This window comes from Pyxicephalus adspersus, chromosome 10 (assembly GCF_032062135.1).
Source record: "Pyxicephalus adspersus chromosome 10, UCB_Pads_2.0, whole genome shotgun sequence".
Taxonomy (NCBI): Eukaryota; Metazoa; Chordata; class Amphibia; order Anura; family Pyxicephalidae; genus Pyxicephalus; species Pyxicephalus adspersus.
This window is the reverse complement of record NC_092867.1, coordinates 58,192,363-58,211,415: the sequence shown is the minus strand read 5'-3', so window position 1 is coordinate 58,211,415 and position 19,053 is coordinate 58,192,363. Positions and strand designations below refer to the sequence as shown.

Sequence of the window (19,053 nt, the reverse complement as noted above, 5' to 3'; positions counted from 1 at the left end):
ACAGTGACATCCTGACACCTTATAGGAACCTGACACACACAATGATACAGTCACCATACAGACACATCCCATAATAATCTCCCAGAATTCCCTGCTCACCTCTCCCGTCAGGAGCTCAATCATCTTCTGGGTGACTTCTAGAACCTTCTTGTCATTGTTCTCAGGTGTTGGAGAAGGGGGTGGAATCTCCATCATAGGACTCTGGCTCCATCCACGGGACACAGGAGGACAGCAACTGAGCATCACGCTGTCCTTGGTCTTTTTCCTTAAAGGTCCATAAACCTGAATAGAAATATCATCAGGTCACCTTGCCTTGTATAGAGCCGTGTCATGTGACCTCCCAGAATCCTCCTCACCTCTCCGGTCAGCAGGTAAATGATTTCCAGGGTGAGCTGTAATAACCTCTCGGCTTTGCTCTTCTCTTTGTCTCCTGTCTGGGGATCTTTGGAAGTTTTCTCCAGTTTCCACAGTGACTCGTCAGGAGAATTCAAAATAACCATTTTCTAGGCACCTTCAGGCTAAAATAAGACCAAACAAATAAGTAAAATATCACATCCATCCCACCACCATTGTCATGACTTCATATTAGGCTAAGGACAGCCCGTGGCCCATCACAGACTTACATTGCGTTGGCCTTTCAATGGAAAACTTCAAATATGAGGCCAAGAAAAGAAAATGAGTGACCCAATATTACTATTCCCAAGTGTCTCCATTTTCCTCCATTGTGCACCGCCAAGATGAAGGCAGCACCCGGGATGTGGTGGCATAGAAATGGAGCCACCATTTATTTAGTACCCCCCCCCCCCCCAACCATTGTCCATCGTGGCCCCTGGGGCCGTGGTTGTGTGATCATTGGAATAATGTAGAAAATAACCTAAAACTGACCCCACAGCTTACATATTTCACTGCAATAAAGTTCTATTTCAAATAAAATATGAAAACCAATCAAATGACAATGTATGATAATAAAATATAAATATACATTACAGATATGAGTTGCTACTGGGGAATATTTCTCTCAGTTCAGCAACAGAGGCAAAACACATTGTCCATTGCAGGAAACCTGGAGCAGGGCAGCCTGGGAATTCTAGTCATGGTGATGGTCCATACCAAAATGGCCGCCACGGTCACTGTGGCAACCCCGCTGGTCGGCAGAGTACAAACATTGACATTTATTCACTAGCACGACATAGATTTCCTAGGATGATAGGGGAATACATGTGTGGAATTGGGGAGTCCTTTGTGTGTGCACGATTCGGGCTACCACACAATGGCAGTCGAAGGTAGTTAAAAACTAATTTTACCCAAAACAGAAAAAAATAATTACAATTGTCTAATAATGATCAGTTGCTAAAAAAAAGTGTAAAAATTAAAAAAAAATGAAAATGATTTAAGGTTACGTCCACGGTTACAGCCTCCAACAAAATGGCTGCCACGCAAAACCGGAAGTGTCAATGAATGCACAGTGACCTGGAAGTGATAGTAGCAGCTGGCGGGCAGCAGTGATATCTGAAGAGGGAAAGATATTGGAGGTGAGATATTTGTTATCTGTACATTATTATTATCAACAATGGGTTTACATACTGCAGGCAGATTAAAAATGACATTTCAATCCAGTTATGTCTGTCTATGGTACAACAAATGCAAGCACCTCAAGCTGTCATTATATCAGTTTCCCTTATTCTGTACAGCTGCACTCAGTGCTATGAGCCAAGGGGGGTTGTTTAGTACATCAGCCTGGTGGAATGGGGTTAGTTACAGCAGTAGGGTGGTAGTATTGGGATGACCACTCATCTTCCTGCCGCTCCATCACCGTCCAATCACAGGTCAGGGTGATGTGTGACCACGCTGTAATGCTTATTAGTGCTGAAGGAAAGTACAGTCACTGACCTGGCTCTATCTAACAGATTCCCTACCTGATGGAAAACAATCAGCTGACCGAGAGGATACTTCACCTGACCCTGGAGATCATATACCTGCTGACTGGAGAGGTGAGGCGGTTTCGGGGGGGTCACATGACATCATTATGACAACCCCAGGGGAGGGATACTGATAATAGAACAGTGCTATAACCATGATGATGTAAGATGAGACTACTGGAGGCTTTTCTGTTTAGGATTATGGACCAGTGAGGAAGTCCAGAAAACACCGGAAACCTAGCAGCCAGCCCCATGTCCCCAAAGAATGTAGCAGGTGCCCAAATACGGAGCCAGCAAAGTCCTTTTTGACACTGGAGGGGAACAACAAGAAGATTAAAGAAGTCCTCCAGAAGATGACACCAGAGAGATGTCCCCGTCCTCTGTATTCCCGGGATTCCACACAGGAAGGTCAGGAGATCCCTCACCATCATCATCCGGTGCGTGGAGCTGAGAGCCCCATAAACCCATCAGAGAGATGTCCCCATCCTCGGTATTCCCCGGATTCCAGACAGGAAGATCAGGAGATCCCTTACCATCATCATAGAGATGTGGGCCGTGTAAGTCCACCAGAAAAATGTTCCCGTCCTCTCTATTCCTGCAACACCACATTGGAAGATCAGGAAATCCCTCAGGATGATCGGGTAGGTGGATCTGAACTAATCTCTTATTCTGATACTTTGGGTGATTAAAAGTTACCTCCGTGTTTTCACATGTAGGGTGAAGACCTCATTTTTAGTAAAGTTGATCCCATAGATGATGAGGAGATGAACATGAGGGGTGATGATCAATGTAACCAGGAGGAAATCCCTGCAGAAATCAGTTCAGGTGAGTCATTAAATCCAGAAAAGACTTCCAGGTTCTCCTTTTTTAGTCTCTACAACAACCTCTTCCCTTCTCTCTTTTATCAGTAGAGAGTCACGGGAAGATAGTGGGCCCAGTGAGAGAAAGGCAGTAGCCATCTATGTCTGTTTTGTCTGTATTTCTCCATAGGCAATGTCCTGAGGGTGGATGGTGCGGGAACCTGTGACCATTACTTGAAACTGGACTGCTTGGCTCCAGGAATACTAGCGGAGTGACTAAGGTCCCCCAAAACCTTGCATCATTGTTGGCCATTATCTGTTCACTCGTGCTCATCTGTGTCATGGCCCCGTAAGCCCAAGGTGACAACCTAGAAGCCCCATTAATCAGAAGATGCTTTCTTACGTATTGAAGCAAAACCTAAACTGGCCTTGTTATAGTCTTTAACCTTCTTATCTGTTAATAACATGTTGTAATGAGTTCCTACATTTGATCCACTTTTTATCTTCTACAGATGGCCAGTTCATTGGTGGCACCATGGATGAACATCTCATGATCACACCCGTGTGTAAGCTAGAAGATGTCACCAATAACTCAAGACTCAGACTATCATCAGTTCATTCTTCCCATGGTGGACGACCTCCTGATGACCCTCGTCCCTCTAAATTAGGAGATAGCTTCACCCAGCCTAAGGACTTCATTCCTGTAGAGATAACTGAGGATGGCACTCGGCTCTTCTCCTGCTCGGAATGCGGCAAACGTTTCAAGCAAAAGGCAGATGTCATCAAGCACCGGCGGATTCACACAGGCGAGCGACCCTTCCTGTGCTCCGAGTGTGGCAAGTGCTTTATAGACGCCTCCCAGCTCTCCAAGCACCGGAGGACTCACACAGGAGAGCGACCCTATTCTTGCTCCGAATGCGGCAAGTGCTTCTTGGAAAAATCTAATGCTGTCAGGCACTGGCGGTCCCACACAGATGATAAGCCTTATCCGTGCCCAGAGTGCGGCAAGTGCTTCAAGAACAAGTCCCATCTGCTGACCCATCTGCGTTTCCACACAGATGAGAAGCCCTATGCCTGCTCGGTTTGTGGGAGGAGCTTCAAGCAGAAGTCAGATGTAGTGAAGCACCAGAAGCTTCATTCTGGTGAAAGACCGTACTCCTGTTCTGTGTGCGGTAAAAGCTTCTCTGGCAAGTCCAACCTCATCCGGCATGGGATCACCCATACGGGGCAGAAGCCATACTCTTGCTCCGACTGCGGAAAACAGTTCGCCCAAAAGTCCCATTTGGTCACCCATGAGAAGCTGCACGCCGGCTACAGACCCTTCTCCTGCACAACATGTGGGAAATGCTTCACTCATAAGGCTGTCCTTGTCCGCCATGAGAAAAGCCACTCGGAGGAGAAGCCCTATTCATGCTCTGAGTGTGGGAAAAGCTTCAAGCAGCGGTCATACCTGGTGAAGCATGAATTCATCCACTCCTAGGTGAAGCCATATTATTGCACAAACTGTGGAAAGCGCTTCGTCCAGAAGGCTCACCTCCTCAGCCATCAAAAAGTTAACATACGGGACAATCCAGAGTAACCCCAAGAATGCCTTTTACAGGCAAATTCTGATTTTTACTTAAAGCGGACCTAAACTAACATTTTTACTTTACATACTTTTTTATGTAAGTTAAAAAATCCCTTTTTTAGGGGGCAGAATGGGTGGCGCCCAGCACTTCACCCCCGCTCAAAGGAGGATACTAAGAGGATGCGGGACCCAATCCAAGGGATCGTGTGATCTGTAGAGGTAAAGGTGAGTTGTTTTTTTTTTTTTTTAGTTTCCCTTTAAAATCGTTTCAAGATGAAGCAGAAAGCTAAAGATGCACTCTTGCCGAGCAGGTACAATGTCTTTCCAGAAAATTTGTCAATGCATGCTCATCATGTGATCTTTCCCTCGATTTGCCACACAGCAGCAAAGCATAAGAAGGGCAGACAGATGTTTCAACAGCATTAACCTCTGTGGATTTCTGCGCCACCTCTTTCCAGTTGTTTGGATTGCAGCTCTCCCTCCGCTGACTCTTTCCCATAAGTCTTTTGGACATACCCTTATCCCCTTTCAACAATCAGGATTCAGAAAACAAGTGCAAAACAGAATATTATTGGACCATTGCTTTGACCCCCAAGGAAGTAGGAACCTCCATCTTGTTCTGACAGCATCCATTTTGTGAGTTGTGTTTACGGGTGAACCTTTGTCATATATATATATATATATATATATAATAAGGAAGAATAGAAGAAGCTATTGCATGTCGCAAACTATAACTGTCAGGGTCCTTATCTGTAAGAAACATGTTTAACCACAAGTCAAAACAGGAACTTGCGAGTTCTCTAAATTCTAAGCGTACGTGGCAATTCGATTCCTAATGTTGCTATGACCACATATGTATTGTATAACTCATTTGTTTGCACTGGCACAGTACTAACCAGAAGTGACTATATAAGTGTATGGCACATCAATAAACTTTGGACAATTCTTGTATTATTATTATTATTATTATTGTATACCACATACCTTGTGTGCGTGTCTTCTTGTCTCCTCACCCGTCAGAGGTGAAGGCAGTTTCTAGTCTTGACCAGGGTGTACTGATAAAGATTGAATAGATCCTTTCACAACCCTCTTCTATTCCTCTTGTATGTGGAATGTAAGGCTTTGATGAAGGTGGAAAACCCCTCTAAGCTTTGATAAGGCGAGAGGTGGCATGGAGACATAGCTGTATACCACCAGAAAACCCTTTCAGCTTCTGCCAGGTTTGTGTTGCTGATGTTTGGATTTTTTTTGTCCCATTACAATGTGTTGCGTGTCATCAGAACAAAATGGTAATAAAGTTATTCTCTTCAAGCTGGCACCATCTATATCCAACTTTGCTTCGGTGACATCATGGACCCCGTAGTTAATATCACTCTCAAAGTCAAATTAAGGGCCTGTTGGCCAACATCTTAAAAGGTCTTTCCACCCACAACTTACAGCTAAATGATCCTAGGTCTGAAGCATTTGTTTCCTAAAGCCAATGACCTGGAAGTTTACAACTTGTATCTCCTGCATATAAGTTTCGAATCTCCTGGGGGGGTGGAGGTCTTAACCTGATGAACGTTTTTTATTTACTGAAAAATGCCAATAAAACATTTCAACCCATCTTGTGTTCCAAAGTCTTGGGAACACCCTACAGTACACGTGTAGCAAGGATTTCCAAACCCACCCACCTGTAGGCTATGGCTAACGTATGAAGTCATGCACCTGGCAAGCTTCCTTCTATTACCCTACAAGCTACACAGCCTTCCATGTTCCTTCTGAAGCTCCATGCAGTAATAGGACTGGTGTTGATTTTTGATGAAGTATGTCCTGAAGATCATTTCACTAATGATGGCAATTCCAGAGCAGAGATGGTGGGAGTTTCTCATAATGGGCACAGCAGGTGTCAAGATCTTGGTGCAGTTATGGTGGGGCCACAGATCCGATCAAGAGTCACTGAGATATACTACTGGGGGGTTTTAACCTCCCTAGCGGTCTAATTCCATGCATAAAGCGGTACAATTTTTTGCATGGGAATTTTTTTTGCCAGTTAAAAGCTACCTGGAGTGTGACTCAAGATTACCGCTATTTGCAGGTAAAAGCCACCCCGAGTCACACTTGGGAATACCGCCAGGGGAGTTAAGCAGAAGTCTGGAATTTCTACCCCTTCTGGAGGTACAATTAGTGAACTGACCCTTTAAGTAATAAACACCACAACTATACATTATATAAAGCCTTGTTTTATTGTTTATACAATTTAGGTTCACCCTAATATCAAGAGAAGCCGCCCTCTGCATTGATCCAACACCCCCCATGTGTCAGATGATCTGTCCAGGTCATAAGGAGTATCTACAAAAATCTCAAACAGGTCCTCTTCACATATTTCTGCTCTGGTTGGTGTCACCCGAAGCTCTCCACTTCTATCCAAGGTGCTGGTGAAGGAAGGTGGCCATCAGCAGGTCTGCCAATGCTGACAATGAAGAAATATGAAACCATCTATATAGAAAAAGCTGACCACACAAACATAATTTTTAAACACACATTGGAGGACAATGAGCTCTGTATTTCTTCAATCATCCAGTATTCAAGGGAAAATACATCTTGGAATAAGTGACCCTCTAAAAATGTGAGAATCTTCCAAAAATATTGCATCAAAGGTTCTTTAGTAACTCTGGTGGTCACCCCCCCCCCCCCCAAAGATTGCTAAAATCCAAATGGGTACCATGTTGAATTTATCGAAACGGTGGGTCCATACTTTTGACCATAGGTTGTTCAGTTCTATGTTCTGGTGTCACTTCCTAGCTTAATTGTTATGTTGTTGTAGGACTGAATGATAAAAATTTAATTGTGGTCTTCAAGATTGGCAGGTAATCGGAACGTAGTGTTCCATTTGTACAAATCTGAACATGGAGGCCGAAACAACTCTTTCTCCTTTTCTATTGGATACACAGTGAAAACATTTCAGGTATGGGCTGGTCCAACAGGAAAGAACCAACATGCACAAGGAACATTACAGGAACCTGCCAGGGGCTGCCAATACCGACCCCACACAATGTGAAAATCTGACAGACAGCTAAGGGTCTTTGCATTGCCTGCACTGGCAATGGTGATGGTTCGGTGACCAATGGAGTTGGAAACAGGCACTGCCATCTTAAGCATCTATACCCCCTTCCTGTGATTGCTAGTGGGGTGAAAGGGCAAGACTGGGCTCATACAGTTGACTGCTTCAGTCTGCTTTACATGAAGGCTTTGGTGTTTCACAAGGTTGGACTTGTTCTTGAAGCACTTGCCACACTCAGGACATGAATACGGTTTCTCTCCAGTGTGGGCCTTTAAATGGGTCACCAGGATTCCTCTTTGGCGAAAACAGTTGCCACACTGCGGACAGGCATAGGGTTTCTCACCCGTGTGAATGCGCTGATGCTTTACCAGCTCTGTCTTTCGTGATAAGGACCTTCCGCATTCCGTACACAAGTAGGGCCGGGCACCTGTGTGAACTTTCAGGTGCTCTCGAAGTATGGACTGATGAGCAAAATACTTCCCACATTCATTGCACGGAAAAGGCCTTTCACCTGTGTGAGTCCTGCAGTGCTTAACCAACTGGGCGTTACGCGGAAAGCACTTGCCGCAATCAGGGCACAAAAAGGGCTTATTGCCCGTGTGGACCTTCTGATGCTCCAGTAGGAGGGAGTTGTAAGCAAAACTCTTCCCACAATCCAAACAAGAAAATGGCTTCTCACCAGAATGGATGCGCTGGTGTTTGACCAACGAGGTCTTCAGTGGGAAGCTCTTTCCACAATCATCACAGGTGAAAGGCTTTTCACCCGTGTGAACTCTCTGGTGGTTTTCCAGTTGTGACTTCCGCTTAAATGCCTTGCCACACTCCAAACAGACATGAGGCATCTTACCCATGTGTTTTCTGCGGTGCTTGATGAGGACAGACTCTTGGGTGAAGCATTTACCACATTCAGGGCAAGAGAACATGTTAGACTGATCAGCTAGTTGATTGTTGCTTTGAAGTCTTGGATGAAAATATCTGGTGATTGAACGGAGATGAACTGGAATAGGGTCCAGACAAAAACTTCTAGATGTGGGGTCTGCTTGGGGGTGTGGAGTAATGGGGTCCAGACAGAGACCTCTGGTAGTGAAGTCTAAATGGTTTTGAGGTATAATGGGGTCTGAAGGTAGACCTTTCCTGGTGAAATCTTGGGTGATGGGATCTGAATGGAGATGTGGTGTATTGGCGTCTGAGATTCTGGTAGTGGGATCTCCATGGAGATTGGAGGTAATGGTCTTTAAAACTGGGGAACATCTCATTAGGTCTTCTTCCATTTTGAATTTCTCCAACGGAGGTCTGAACAAGGTGATTCTGCAGATCTCTTTATCTGGAAAAGAAAAAAGTCTACTAGGTTTAATCCATTGTGATCAAGGTGCCTGAACATAAAGAACCTGAGACTCTTCTCTGGATTTATGACTCACCTGTGCTTGTCTCCGGAGGGATTTCCTCCTCCTTACATGGAGTTGTATTCTCTATATAAGCACCATGAACACTGATCAGGTCTTCAGCCTTTATAAAACAGGGAGCAAACATTTAGTGCATAGACATATCAATGAAAGCCACTACTGTATGATAAAACCTAGCAGGGACCCCTACCTGATTCTCCAGAGGGATCTCCTGACTTTCATGTGTGGAATCCTGGGAACACAGAGGAAGTGGATATCTCTTTGGTGGGTTGGTAAGACTCTGATGATGTTGAGGGATCTCCTGATCTCCCTGTGTGGAATCCTGGGAATACAGAGGATGGGGACATCTCTCTGGGTTCCCGTTACCGGATCCATCTGTAGGAAACACACACACTGACTGAATACATTGTCTCTATGTGTTTATCAGATGATGGGGGGTCTAGGTGGACCCTCCGTACTGCTCTCTCCTTTACAATAAAGTCTCCTCTTACCCGGTGATGTGAGGGTCTGGTGGTCCTCCATCATGACGTCCTTGTAGAGGTCCTTGTGTCCTTCTAAATACTCCCACTCCTCCATGGAGAAATAGACAGTGACATCCTGACACCTTATAGGAACCTGACACACACAATGATACAGTCACCATCCAGACACATCCCATAATAATCTCCCAGAATTCCCTGCTCACCTCTCCCGTCAGGAGCCCAGTCATCTTCTGGGTTATTTCCAGAATCCTCTTGTTTTCCTGAGATGTCAGTGAGGGAGGTGGAGGCCCTGGGATGGGGCTCCAGGTAAATTCCTTAGACGGACGGGAATTGTTTGACGTTGTCACATGATCACTGGGCGTCTTCAAAGGTCCATAATCCTATGAATAATATGTAATATTGATATGAAAATTATGGTATATATTAAAAAGAGCGGTGTCATGTGACCTCCCAGAATCCTGCTCACCTCTCCGGTTAGCAGGTAGATGATCTCCAAGGTGAGGCGGAGTATGTTCTCGGTCACCTTCCTACTTCCAGAGTACATTGTCAAGTTAGTTGAACCCTTACAAGGACAGAAGGTGCAATAAAGGTTATTTATCCGATATAAAGAATAATAACTGAAGTGCTATGTGTACAGTAAACATAGTTTGTAAGACTGGATGAATATAGGCTAACTGGCCCCCAACATGCAGCAAGGCCCATCCTCCTCCTATGTTCTAGAGGAAAACCTAAAAGCTTTTGAGATTAACTCTCAAATAATAAGCCTACGACCAATATCTTGAAAATGGTCAGCTGTATAAAGTTCTGGATCTTCGAGGCTTACAGTCCAGCCATGGCTTTAAGAATTGACCTGAAGTAAAGGAATAATGGCGCCCTCCTCTGGTCCTACTCAGTACTTCTAGCTATAGTGTTCTATGCTTAGTACTCAGAGAGAGCCTATCTGTGGGGTATATTTTCCCTTCTTACCCACGCAGATGAAACAGGGAATTAAAGTTGGGGTAATTGGTGTAGAAATCCTGTCTGCAGCTCCATAATTTTCTAAACTCCCACTGGGCTACAACAAAATGGCAGCCAGAGAGCCGAGCCCTCTATTTTTCCAAACACAGAGGTTTGTCTAGCCACGTGGCCTGTGGTTGCTAGGGGCAGCCTTCGTCACGATATCCATATATGGTCACAGTATGAAGCAATAGGGAGCTACATGTGACCATGAGAAGGGGCGTGGTGTTATTATAAAACACTTCTAATTCTTAAGCAAAAGCGACTTCCGCCTGGCAAAAATAAAATACAAATATGTGTGTTCTACTCCCCTGTGTATAGTCACCCGCACCATGCCTCATTTTAACTTCTTTTTCATTTATAGGTTTACTTTCGGGATTGCGTTTCAAATAACTTCCTGATTGTGCGTTCCAGATACCGGATGTGTCTGGTTTAACCTTTCCTCTCACCCTGCTTCAAGGTTCCGCCTCCTTTGTATTCCTTCTAGCTAGCTTATCCCCTGTAAATAAATGTTATATTTAGGGACAGGAAGTGAGGAATGGAAAGGCTTGCACAGGAAGTCATGATGTGAAGGATAGGAAATAGGGGAGGAGCCATTGCTGTAACTGGCAGCAAGTAATAATGACAGCTGTTACTTCTGTATTGAGCACATAATTCTTACATATGTATATAAATATAAATCTATATATATATATATATATATTTATATATATATATTGTTTAATATTTTTCCCATCATCATGTAGCAAACCAGGAGTTATTGGGAGCTGTAAATATGATCAGTGCTCAGACGGAGCACTGACCCTACTTACTTACTTATTGTCCCCTTTTCATAACCTACAGGGGGTGTTGTGTTGATGTATATAAACAGTTGGGTTGTTCCCATCGTTGGGAATGTCCACCAAAAACATATGGTCTCCATAATGTCTACTCATTTGATGCTTTTTGTTTTAGGATTGAGCAAAACAAAACATGGCAGCAAAGTTAGACCTCCGGTAAGCATGTGTCCAGTGCCCCTGAGGATGGAAGAGGTCAGATGCAACAGGAAGAGAGGATTTTACAGTTCAGCCTGGAGATACTCCATCTGCTGACCAGAGAGGTGAGGAGAATTCTGGCAGCTCACATGACACCACTCTGTTCATAAAACACGGACATGGTCTGAGAGGTGAAGGGGGGTTCTGGAAATGTTCTTCTTTGGATGTATGACTTATTCCACAGGATTCCGTAGTGGTGACAAAGACTTTCATCAATCAGTTAGGCAGTAACCGGAGCCCCACCATGGAGCGTCTACCTCACTCCCTGACACAAGAGAGAAGCATTGGTAAGAAGATCCTAGATGTCACCAAGAGGATCATGGAGTTGCTCAGAGGAGAGGTGAGCAGGGTAATCTAGGAGATTATATACGGATGTGTCTGGATGGTGACTGTATCCTTGTGTTTGTCAGGTTCATGTAATGTGTCTCTGTTTCCTCTTGCAGGATTAGTAGTCTCTAGAGGGACAGAGAGATCTGAGGAAAGATGTCTCCATGAAGAACCTTCATTCCATGACACTTCTAGGTCAGTCAGTTGAAGATCTTCCTGACCTTCCTTAGTCACCTCCATGATGTAATGATGTCCATTGTCAGTGGTGAGATTACCCCTTTATTGGTCTCTATTACAGGGGCTGGTTGGTAGGCCATGGTGGAAGCTACAGAAGCATCCATCATCATGGAATCCTATCCTAGTACTATTCTGTCTTTCCAATAGATTTACTAACCCGTAGATACAACCCTCCTCCCTCTCCCCTAACAGATCTTTTGAAGGAACATCATGGTATTGCTGTCACCTCCATGACCACCACTGGATTCATCTCACCACAGGAACAAGTCAATGAAACATCAAATAAAAATCATTAACCACCAACTAACATCTCCAAACCAACCGATGTTACTCATCATAATTTGGTAAAGAGACGGCTGCCTCATGTAGAGGACTGTGCCAATCTCCTTCAGGTGTCTCTACCTCTGCAGACCCTACACAATACATATTGGGTAAAATCAAAGAAGAAGATAGGGGTACTGCCAGACATTAGTAATTCAAACCCAATACACGGTGAAGCCTTGAACACCTTATCCCATGTGACTTCTCCACTACCTCCCATTACGTAATGACAATTAGGGTGGAGCCATGGGTAGGCAGTGACCAAGCAGATACAAGGAAGTGGCAGCAGGTCACCTGCCAGACACAGATATTGTGTTGTTTGCCATCAGGGAACAGAGCTGGGTGGTGGAGAAGCTGTAATCCTGCCTGGAGTGTGGGAAATGTTACAGCAGCACCAAAAGTTTCATTAAACACATTCGGTTGCACACAGGGGTCAAGGTGAACTTCTGCACTGGGTTGGCAAAAACTTCTTTAACAATTCTGGCTTGCTCAAGCATCAGCACATTCACTCAGGGGTGAAGCCATTCTCCTGCTTGCAATCTGGGAAGTGTTTCATCACCATGTTCGAGATTGACATGCGCCAGCGCTCCGCACAAGTGAGCGGCCTTATTCCTGTGTGGCAGGTCCTTCGGCAACAAGTCCAATTTGGTCAAACATAACCGGGTCCACAAGGGAGAGAAACCCTACACCTGCAAGAAGCGCTCCATCAACTCCAACCTGCTCCCCCAAATGAGGACTCAAACAGGGGATCGGCCGTACTCCTGTTCCGACTGTGGCCTGCACCGAGTGTGACAAACAGTTTGTCAGCAAGTCTGATCTGGTGTGACACCAGAGGGTTCACTCAGAGGAGAATCCCTATCCATGTACCAAGTGCGGGAAGTTTTTCTCTAGCAAAATGGCCTTAAAGGCTCATGTGAAACGAGCTACGTGAGAGAACGATTTTGAGGAGCTGCCATGTTTCTACAACTTGTTGGAGGTACATTTGGAGGCAGTGTGGGGTTAAGGTCTCATGGACTCGACATTCTACTGATGGGCTTCAGAACTCCATGGGCACATTTTTCGATACTGAGCATGGCACAATTTTCTAGGCCTCAGAGTATTGTGCTGGTCACCCCTGCACCCTCCTGACACCATCTTCATCATGTCTTCCCTTGAGTACTCTGAGTGCCTGAAACAAGAGACTGTTAGAGGTCTACCACAGCAAGGAAAGAGGGACTGTGAGATGTTCTGGTGACACAGAGGTATTACTGCGTGGAGTATGGGAAACGTTACAGCAGCACCAAAAGTCTCAATAAACACATTTGGCTGCATATGGGTGTCAAGGTGAACTTCTGCACTCAGTGGTTAGCACTCTGGCCATTGCAGCGCTGGATCCCAGGTTTGAATCTCAGCCAGGACTATTACATAGAGTTTGAAGGTTCTCCCTCTGCTTGCGTGGGTTTCCTCCAGGTACACCGGTTTCCCCCCCCCCCAAAATTGACCCTAGACTGTATTATTGACTATGGTAGGGACATTAGATTGTGAGCTCCTCTGAGGGACAGTTATTGACAAGACTGGTGATGAATGTCTTATTGCACTCTAAACATGAATATGGCTTCTCCCCCAGATTAATATTCCAGTGGATCACCAGATGCGAGTGCTACATGAAGCTCTTCCCACAAATGGAACAACAATAAGGCTTTTCTCCGGTGTGGTTCTCTCGTGCTTTACCAGACTGGATCGGAGGGTGAAACATTTACTGCACTCTGGGCATGAGTATGGCTTCTCTTCTGTGTGAATCCGCTGATTTTCCCCGAAATGGGAACTGCCGGCAAAGGACTTCCTGCAATCGATGCAGTAATACGGCCGCTGTCTGGTGGGGACTCGCGAGTGCACCACCAAATTGGCATTGCTGATGAAACACTTCCCACATTCAAGACAGGAAAATGTTTTTTTCTCCTGTGTGGACACGCATGTGCTGGATCAGGTTGCATTACTAGCAAAGTACTTCCCAAACTGCGTGCATGAAAACGGTATCAGGCCTGTGTGAACTTTTTGATGCTCAAGCAGATGCGCCTTGCGGACAAACAACTTCTCACAGTGCGAACAAGGGTGCGGCTTGTCCTCTGTGTAAACTTTCTGGTGCTTGGCAAGGTGGCCATTATGGACGAAGCACTTTCCACACTCTGCACAGGAGTAGGCCTTACCACTGCAAACAAAAACAATATACATATATGAGTCCTTCCCAGAATTACCCCCACCCCTCTTTTGGTCATCCAGAATTCTCATTTATCATTCTGCAAGCCTTGGTTTGGTATAATGACTGTCACTACTAGGGCCACAAATGATTGACTTATTACTGACCACTCCAATAGACTGTCACATAACATGGTTGCCATGGAAATGAGCATCACTTGAAATGTCTTCCCAATAATAAATAGAATAAACTAATGGCACCGTATACTCATGATGCCTGCTTCCCACTAGCTCATTAATATTCATCACCACTTCATGAATATTCATAAGTGAACAAGAACACCGGAATATGGAACGCACCGCCTAGGTCTTGATGGAACGCACAACCCGGAAGTTCGCCTCGGCTGGTTGAAGAGAAACTGAATGGGGGAGGAGTGACGGTGAAAACACATTGGACAGTGCGGAGGCTTGATGTGTCATGTGATCTGAGAGGAGCCTATCTGCTGCTACACAATGAACATTTCACAAAGTTTAAGAATTGCGCAGGTCCTGCAATCCTATTATCACAATTATGTGGGAGGAGCATATAACTGTCATGTGATCAGAAATTATATTTACTATATGCAATAGGGTAAACCATATGGCATGATATGTGATCAATGTTTGGATCCCTCCAATCAGAAGCCTAGGATAGATTTATTCCCCACCCCCTCAGATCACTCACATTGATTTTGTGTTTATGGGGCCCCAGATGGCTTTCATGATGGGCAGATTTAAGGGAGAGCAGGGCCTCCCCATCACAACCATGCTGTGCATCAATCAGCCCCCAGGGGCCAATAGAGATCAGTACCCTACCCATATATTCTTTATATGTCAGCATGTAATGATGGACAGAGACGGTTCCTTATATCAAAAATGGCTCCTGAGGAGCACTGAGCCACCCTCTGAGCAGTAGTACATGAACCCACACCCCACATGACGCTAATGACACCCAGCCTATTTAGTTTCACCGTGGGAGTCACAGAAATTTTCCTTCTGTTAGGAAACAGAATATGCTCCCTGTGATACCAGTGTTGATCTTTGACTAATGAAGCCCCAGGGACCACCACTGAATTACTTGTGTGGGGTCACTGTGCTGAGAACCCCCCCGCCAAATATACAACACACCAGTTAAAGTTCTGACAGGAGAACCTGCATTAGATATATTTAACAAATTAGTAGGTTTATTACATTATCCAGTTAAGGCTGTACGTTAGACAGGATCTCTGGGGACCAATGAAATTTCTCATTTTAGGGTGGAACTTTGGGGGGGGGGGGGCACCCTATAAAGGAAAATCTCGGAATGGAATGTCCCAATCATAGGGGGGGGGGGGTCATGTTTTTGAACAGTGCATCCAATCACTGCAAGGCCTCGTCTGCTTGAAAAGGTTCATCCCTTGTAGTGGTCCAGTTACAAGTCGGTCGTCATACTGGGTAAATACAAAAAAGGCGAGTGGCCTAAAGAGAATGCTGGCCAATATAGAAGGCAGGTTGGTAGAAGGTGGATGTCTACGTGTGCAAAATCTTCTTATTGGACCCAATCTGTGGTATAGAAAAGGGTATGGGAAGCCATTGGAGCCCTTTGGAGGACCTTAAGGGCAGGTAAATTTGATGATGGGAGCAGAAGGCAGTCAGAGGATGCAGTTTATGTTATGGTTTTTCTGTGGGTCTGTACGTGTTTGAACAGGGCATCTTTCCTCAGAAAACACTTCCCGCACTCTGAGCATGTGTAGGCCTTCTCCCCTCCATGGATCTGCTCATGCTTGATAAGGTTGGAGGCCCCACTGAAGCACTTCCCACAGACGGAACAAGAGTAGGGTTTCTCGCCTGTGTGGATGCGTCTGTGGATGATCATGTGTGAATTGGTGATGAATCCCTTGCCACAATCAGGGCAGGTGTATGGTTTCTCCCCGGCGTGAATGCGTCGGTGAATATCTAGGTGGGACTTGGTGGGGAAGCACTTGCCACACTCGGGGCAGCCATAAGGTTTGTCACCCGTGTGGGTCCTTTGGTGACGGCTGAGGTGGGACTGGCTGACAAAGTCCTTCCCGCAGTCCTGGCAAGTGTTGGTCTTCTCCCCGGTGTGGGTTCTCAGGTGGACGAGTAGCTGGGGCCCACTGATGAATGATTCCCCACATTCCGGGCAGGTGTTTGGCTTCTCCCCAGTGTGGATTCTCTGGTGGTAGATCAGGTTGGCCTGGCTCTTTAGCTCTTTGCCACACACCAAGCATGTGAATGGCGTCCCCTTAGTGTGGACACTCTGGTGGGCACGAAGGCTAGAACTGGTAGGGAAGCCCCTGCCACACTCGGGGCAAGGAAATGGCCTCTCTCCTGTGTGGATTCTCTCGTGGACCGTGAGGTGGGACTTTTTGACAAAACACTTCCCGCACTGGTCACAGGCGAATGGTTTGTCACCCGTGTGGTGCTTCTTGTGCTCTCGCAGGCTGCGCTTGCTGGAAAAGTACTTCCCGCACTCTGAACACAGGTGCGGCTTTTCCTGCTCGTGGACCCGGTGGTGCTTAATCAGAGTTGAGTTGCTGGCGAAAGCTTTCCCGCACTCCTTACAGGTGAAGCGCTTTTCTGCAGTGTGGGCCCTCTGATGTTTCACACACTTCCGGCCATTGCTGAAGCTCTTTCCACAAATGGGGCAGATGACAGTCACCTCCTCTGCCACCACACCCCGCAAGATCTTCGGCCTGCCTGTAACATAATTCGGCAGTCGTTTTATAGGCTCAACCTGGTCACAATTTGCCCCCTGATTTGAAGGAGGCTCCTCCTTATTCTGAACTCTGATAATTTGTGATTGATCTACCTCGTGGTCAGACAACGGTCCCTGGTCTGATGGGCGGGGCCTCTCATTCATAGACCTAGTTTTTGTCCTTGACGTTATGTCTGGTGGCAGAAGGCGTTTCTCACCACAGAAAGCTTCTTCCTTAATGATGATGGACATGCTAGCTGCATCATCCATGGAAGAAGTCTTGGTTTGTGAGAGCAGGTCGTTACCGGAGAGGGCTTCCTGTTTGATGATGGCAGGCATACCTTGCTCATCCCCCATGGTGGTCAAAAGGCTACATGGTGGGAGATGTTTTTCACTCAAAGGCGATTCTCCTTTCACTCCAGGTGTCCTTTGCATCTCATCTATGGAGGTGGAATGGTCACTTTGTGAGGAATGTTTACAAGGGCGGGTTTCCTCTTTAATGGTCTGGGGTTTCCTATATGAAAGGTGATTGGATGGGGGCCTCTCTGAGAGTTGTTCACCATCTTCCTGAGTCGTTACGTAATGGTTATGACCTGTAGACATGGTTAGGTCAGTGCCAGGTTTTGTTTTCATGAGGATAGAAGCACCAGAATGTGGGATATCTTCATCTTCCCACTTAATGGAAGTAGAACAACGCCCTGGCAAATCTGTGGAGAAGAAGCAAATTATTCATCAGTCCCGTCCACCCTTCCCCTCCATACTTAGGCCTAGGCACATCGGTTTTGGTGCCAGCTACAACAGGTAGACTTCCCTTCCGTATTAATAGTGGAGGGACATGCAAGGTCCCATCACCCTTGAATCTCTGGCCATTCTTAAGATCAACCTCTTCAGGAGAACCTGCCACTATTCCATTCAAGGCTTATAGAAGGTTCCTCTTTGTAGACCATCCCCACTCCCACCAGCCTAAATGTTCAGGAAAACCCTATTCCCATGTACACCATCCACCAATGACCAACGGGTCAGTATGAGGTACAAAGAGCCTCCATGATCCTACACGGGGCTGCCATTCTCTCTTTTCTGGTGGTCCTCCATCATGAAGTCCATGTAGAGGTCTTTGTGTAAATACCCCCACTCCTCCATGGAGAAATAAACATCCTGACATACTAGCCTCTTACTACCGCACGCAGGTTCTATTGTAAACTTTTGCAGGTCGCTGCTAACCTTCTCCCCACGCTGCCTATAGGCCAGGGGAAGAAATAGTCTGGGCCGGCGTCAATCAGTGGTCTCCATATTTATTTGTCATGTTTGCCTATTTTACATTACTCTAACATTGAAGTCTTCATCCATCCCATCCCACCACAGGCCAGGACCTTCCCATCCCAATACTGGTGTGCAAAAACCCCTTCCCTTAAAGGACCCCGTGCAGCAAACAAAACTCACCTGCCGGCATTCCTGCCTCCACAGCCCCTATTTCCCTCCCCGGGGCGGCTCCCAGCACACACGCTGCCTCAGCTTAGTTTTCTTAGCCTCTTTCGGATTCTGCCCTCAAGAAAAATGGCCGCCGCGGAAGTTCCTCCAAGGCTTCCGGCGTATGAAACGCATAACGGCCGGAAGTAGCTTGTCTTCTCACTGACAGTGTTGGCGCGGCATTTTGAGGTGAGGTATTCCCTGAGGTGTGAGAGGTTGGAAACGTAACCCCCGCCTTCTCGAATAAACTTAATAAAATTTAGGTTTCCATATTAAGTACGGTTCAGCACATATTTATTTATTAGACCTATTGGGTCTCAGGGGGTTCAGATAATGAATCATAAAAGCTGATAAATTATTAAGGAGGTGTGAGGAGTTATAGTGGGGGCGTCACTAAGAATAATCAGATGTTAACATTAATAAAAGAGGGAAAATTAAATATTATGAATGCTAATGAGTGTTTATATATAGAGAGTGCTAAAATATGTATAAAATTCATTATTATGAAGAATCACTGTTAAATGAAATTAGATTGAATAGATATT

At 45.7% G+C, this 19,053-nt stretch overlaps 3 protein-coding genes and 2 long non-coding RNA genes across 6 annotated transcripts in view; 2 read left to right on the top strand and 3 right to left on the bottom strand.

The window, feature by feature from the left end:
• LOC140338992 (uncharacterized) overlaps positions 1 to 19,053 on the bottom strand; it is a 223,720-nt gene that overhangs the window by 189,821 nt on the left and 14,846 nt on the right. The gene's annotated exons all lie outside the window — the stretch shown is intronic.
• Positions 92 to 1,099, bottom strand: LOC140339161 (uncharacterized). Its single transcript, XR_011922380.1, has 3 exons — positions 988 to 1,099; positions 357 to 518; positions 92 to 282 (listed from the first exon to the last, which is right to left on the bottom strand). It is a non-coding gene; the product is annotated as an uncharacterized lncRNA (long non-coding RNA).
• On the top strand, positions 1,428 to 2,271 carry LOC140339149 (uncharacterized). The gene is made up of 3 exons (XR_011922365.1): positions 1,428 to 1,532; positions 1,908 to 1,991; positions 2,117 to 2,271. It is a non-coding gene; the product is annotated as an uncharacterized lncRNA (long non-coding RNA).
• On the top strand, positions 2,283 to 5,237 carry LOC140339102 (uncharacterized). Its single transcript, XM_072423663.1, has 3 exons — positions 2,283 to 2,560; positions 2,636 to 2,744; positions 3,232 to 5,237. The coding sequence occupies exons 2-3, from the start codon at positions 2,684 to 2,686 to the stop codon at positions 4,197 to 4,199; spliced, it is 1,029 nt and encodes a 342-aa protein (XP_072279764.1). The 5' UTR covers positions 2,283 to 2,560; positions 2,636 to 2,683; the 3' UTR covers positions 4,200 to 5,237.
• Positions 6,491 to 18,610, bottom strand: LOC140339814 (uncharacterized). Its single transcript, XM_072424712.1, has 10 exons — positions 18,482 to 18,610; positions 15,993 to 17,748; positions 14,117 to 14,317; positions 13,840 to 14,020; positions 9,681 to 9,839; positions 9,418 to 9,594; positions 9,224 to 9,347; positions 8,923 to 9,107; positions 8,748 to 8,835; positions 6,491 to 8,653 (listed from the first exon to the last, which is right to left on the bottom strand). Exons 1-10 carry the CDS (start codon positions 18,489 to 18,491, stop codon positions 7,428 to 7,430), a joined length of 4,107 nt encoding a protein of 1,368 aa, XP_072280813.1. The 5' UTR covers positions 18,492 to 18,610; the 3' UTR covers positions 6,491 to 7,427.

Coding starts and splice junctions, on each gene's coding strand:
- LOC140339814 (XM_072424712.1), bottom strand. Junction 9,348..9,417: donor CTGGGCTCCTGACGGGAGAG/GTGAGCAGGGAA, acceptor TGTGTGTGTCAG/GTTCCTATAAGGTGTCAGGA. Junction 9,108..9,223: donor CCAGACCCTCACATCACCGG/GTAAGAGGAGAC, acceptor TGTTTCCTACAG/ATGGATCCGGTAACGGGAAC.
- LOC140339102 (XM_072423663.1), top strand. CDS start 2,684: ATGAACATGAGGGGTGATGATCAATGTAACCAGGAGGAAATCCCTGCA. Junction 2,745..3,231: donor CCCTGCAGAAATCAGTTCAG/GTGAGTCATTAA, acceptor TATCTTCTACAG/ATGGCCAGTTCATTGGTGGC.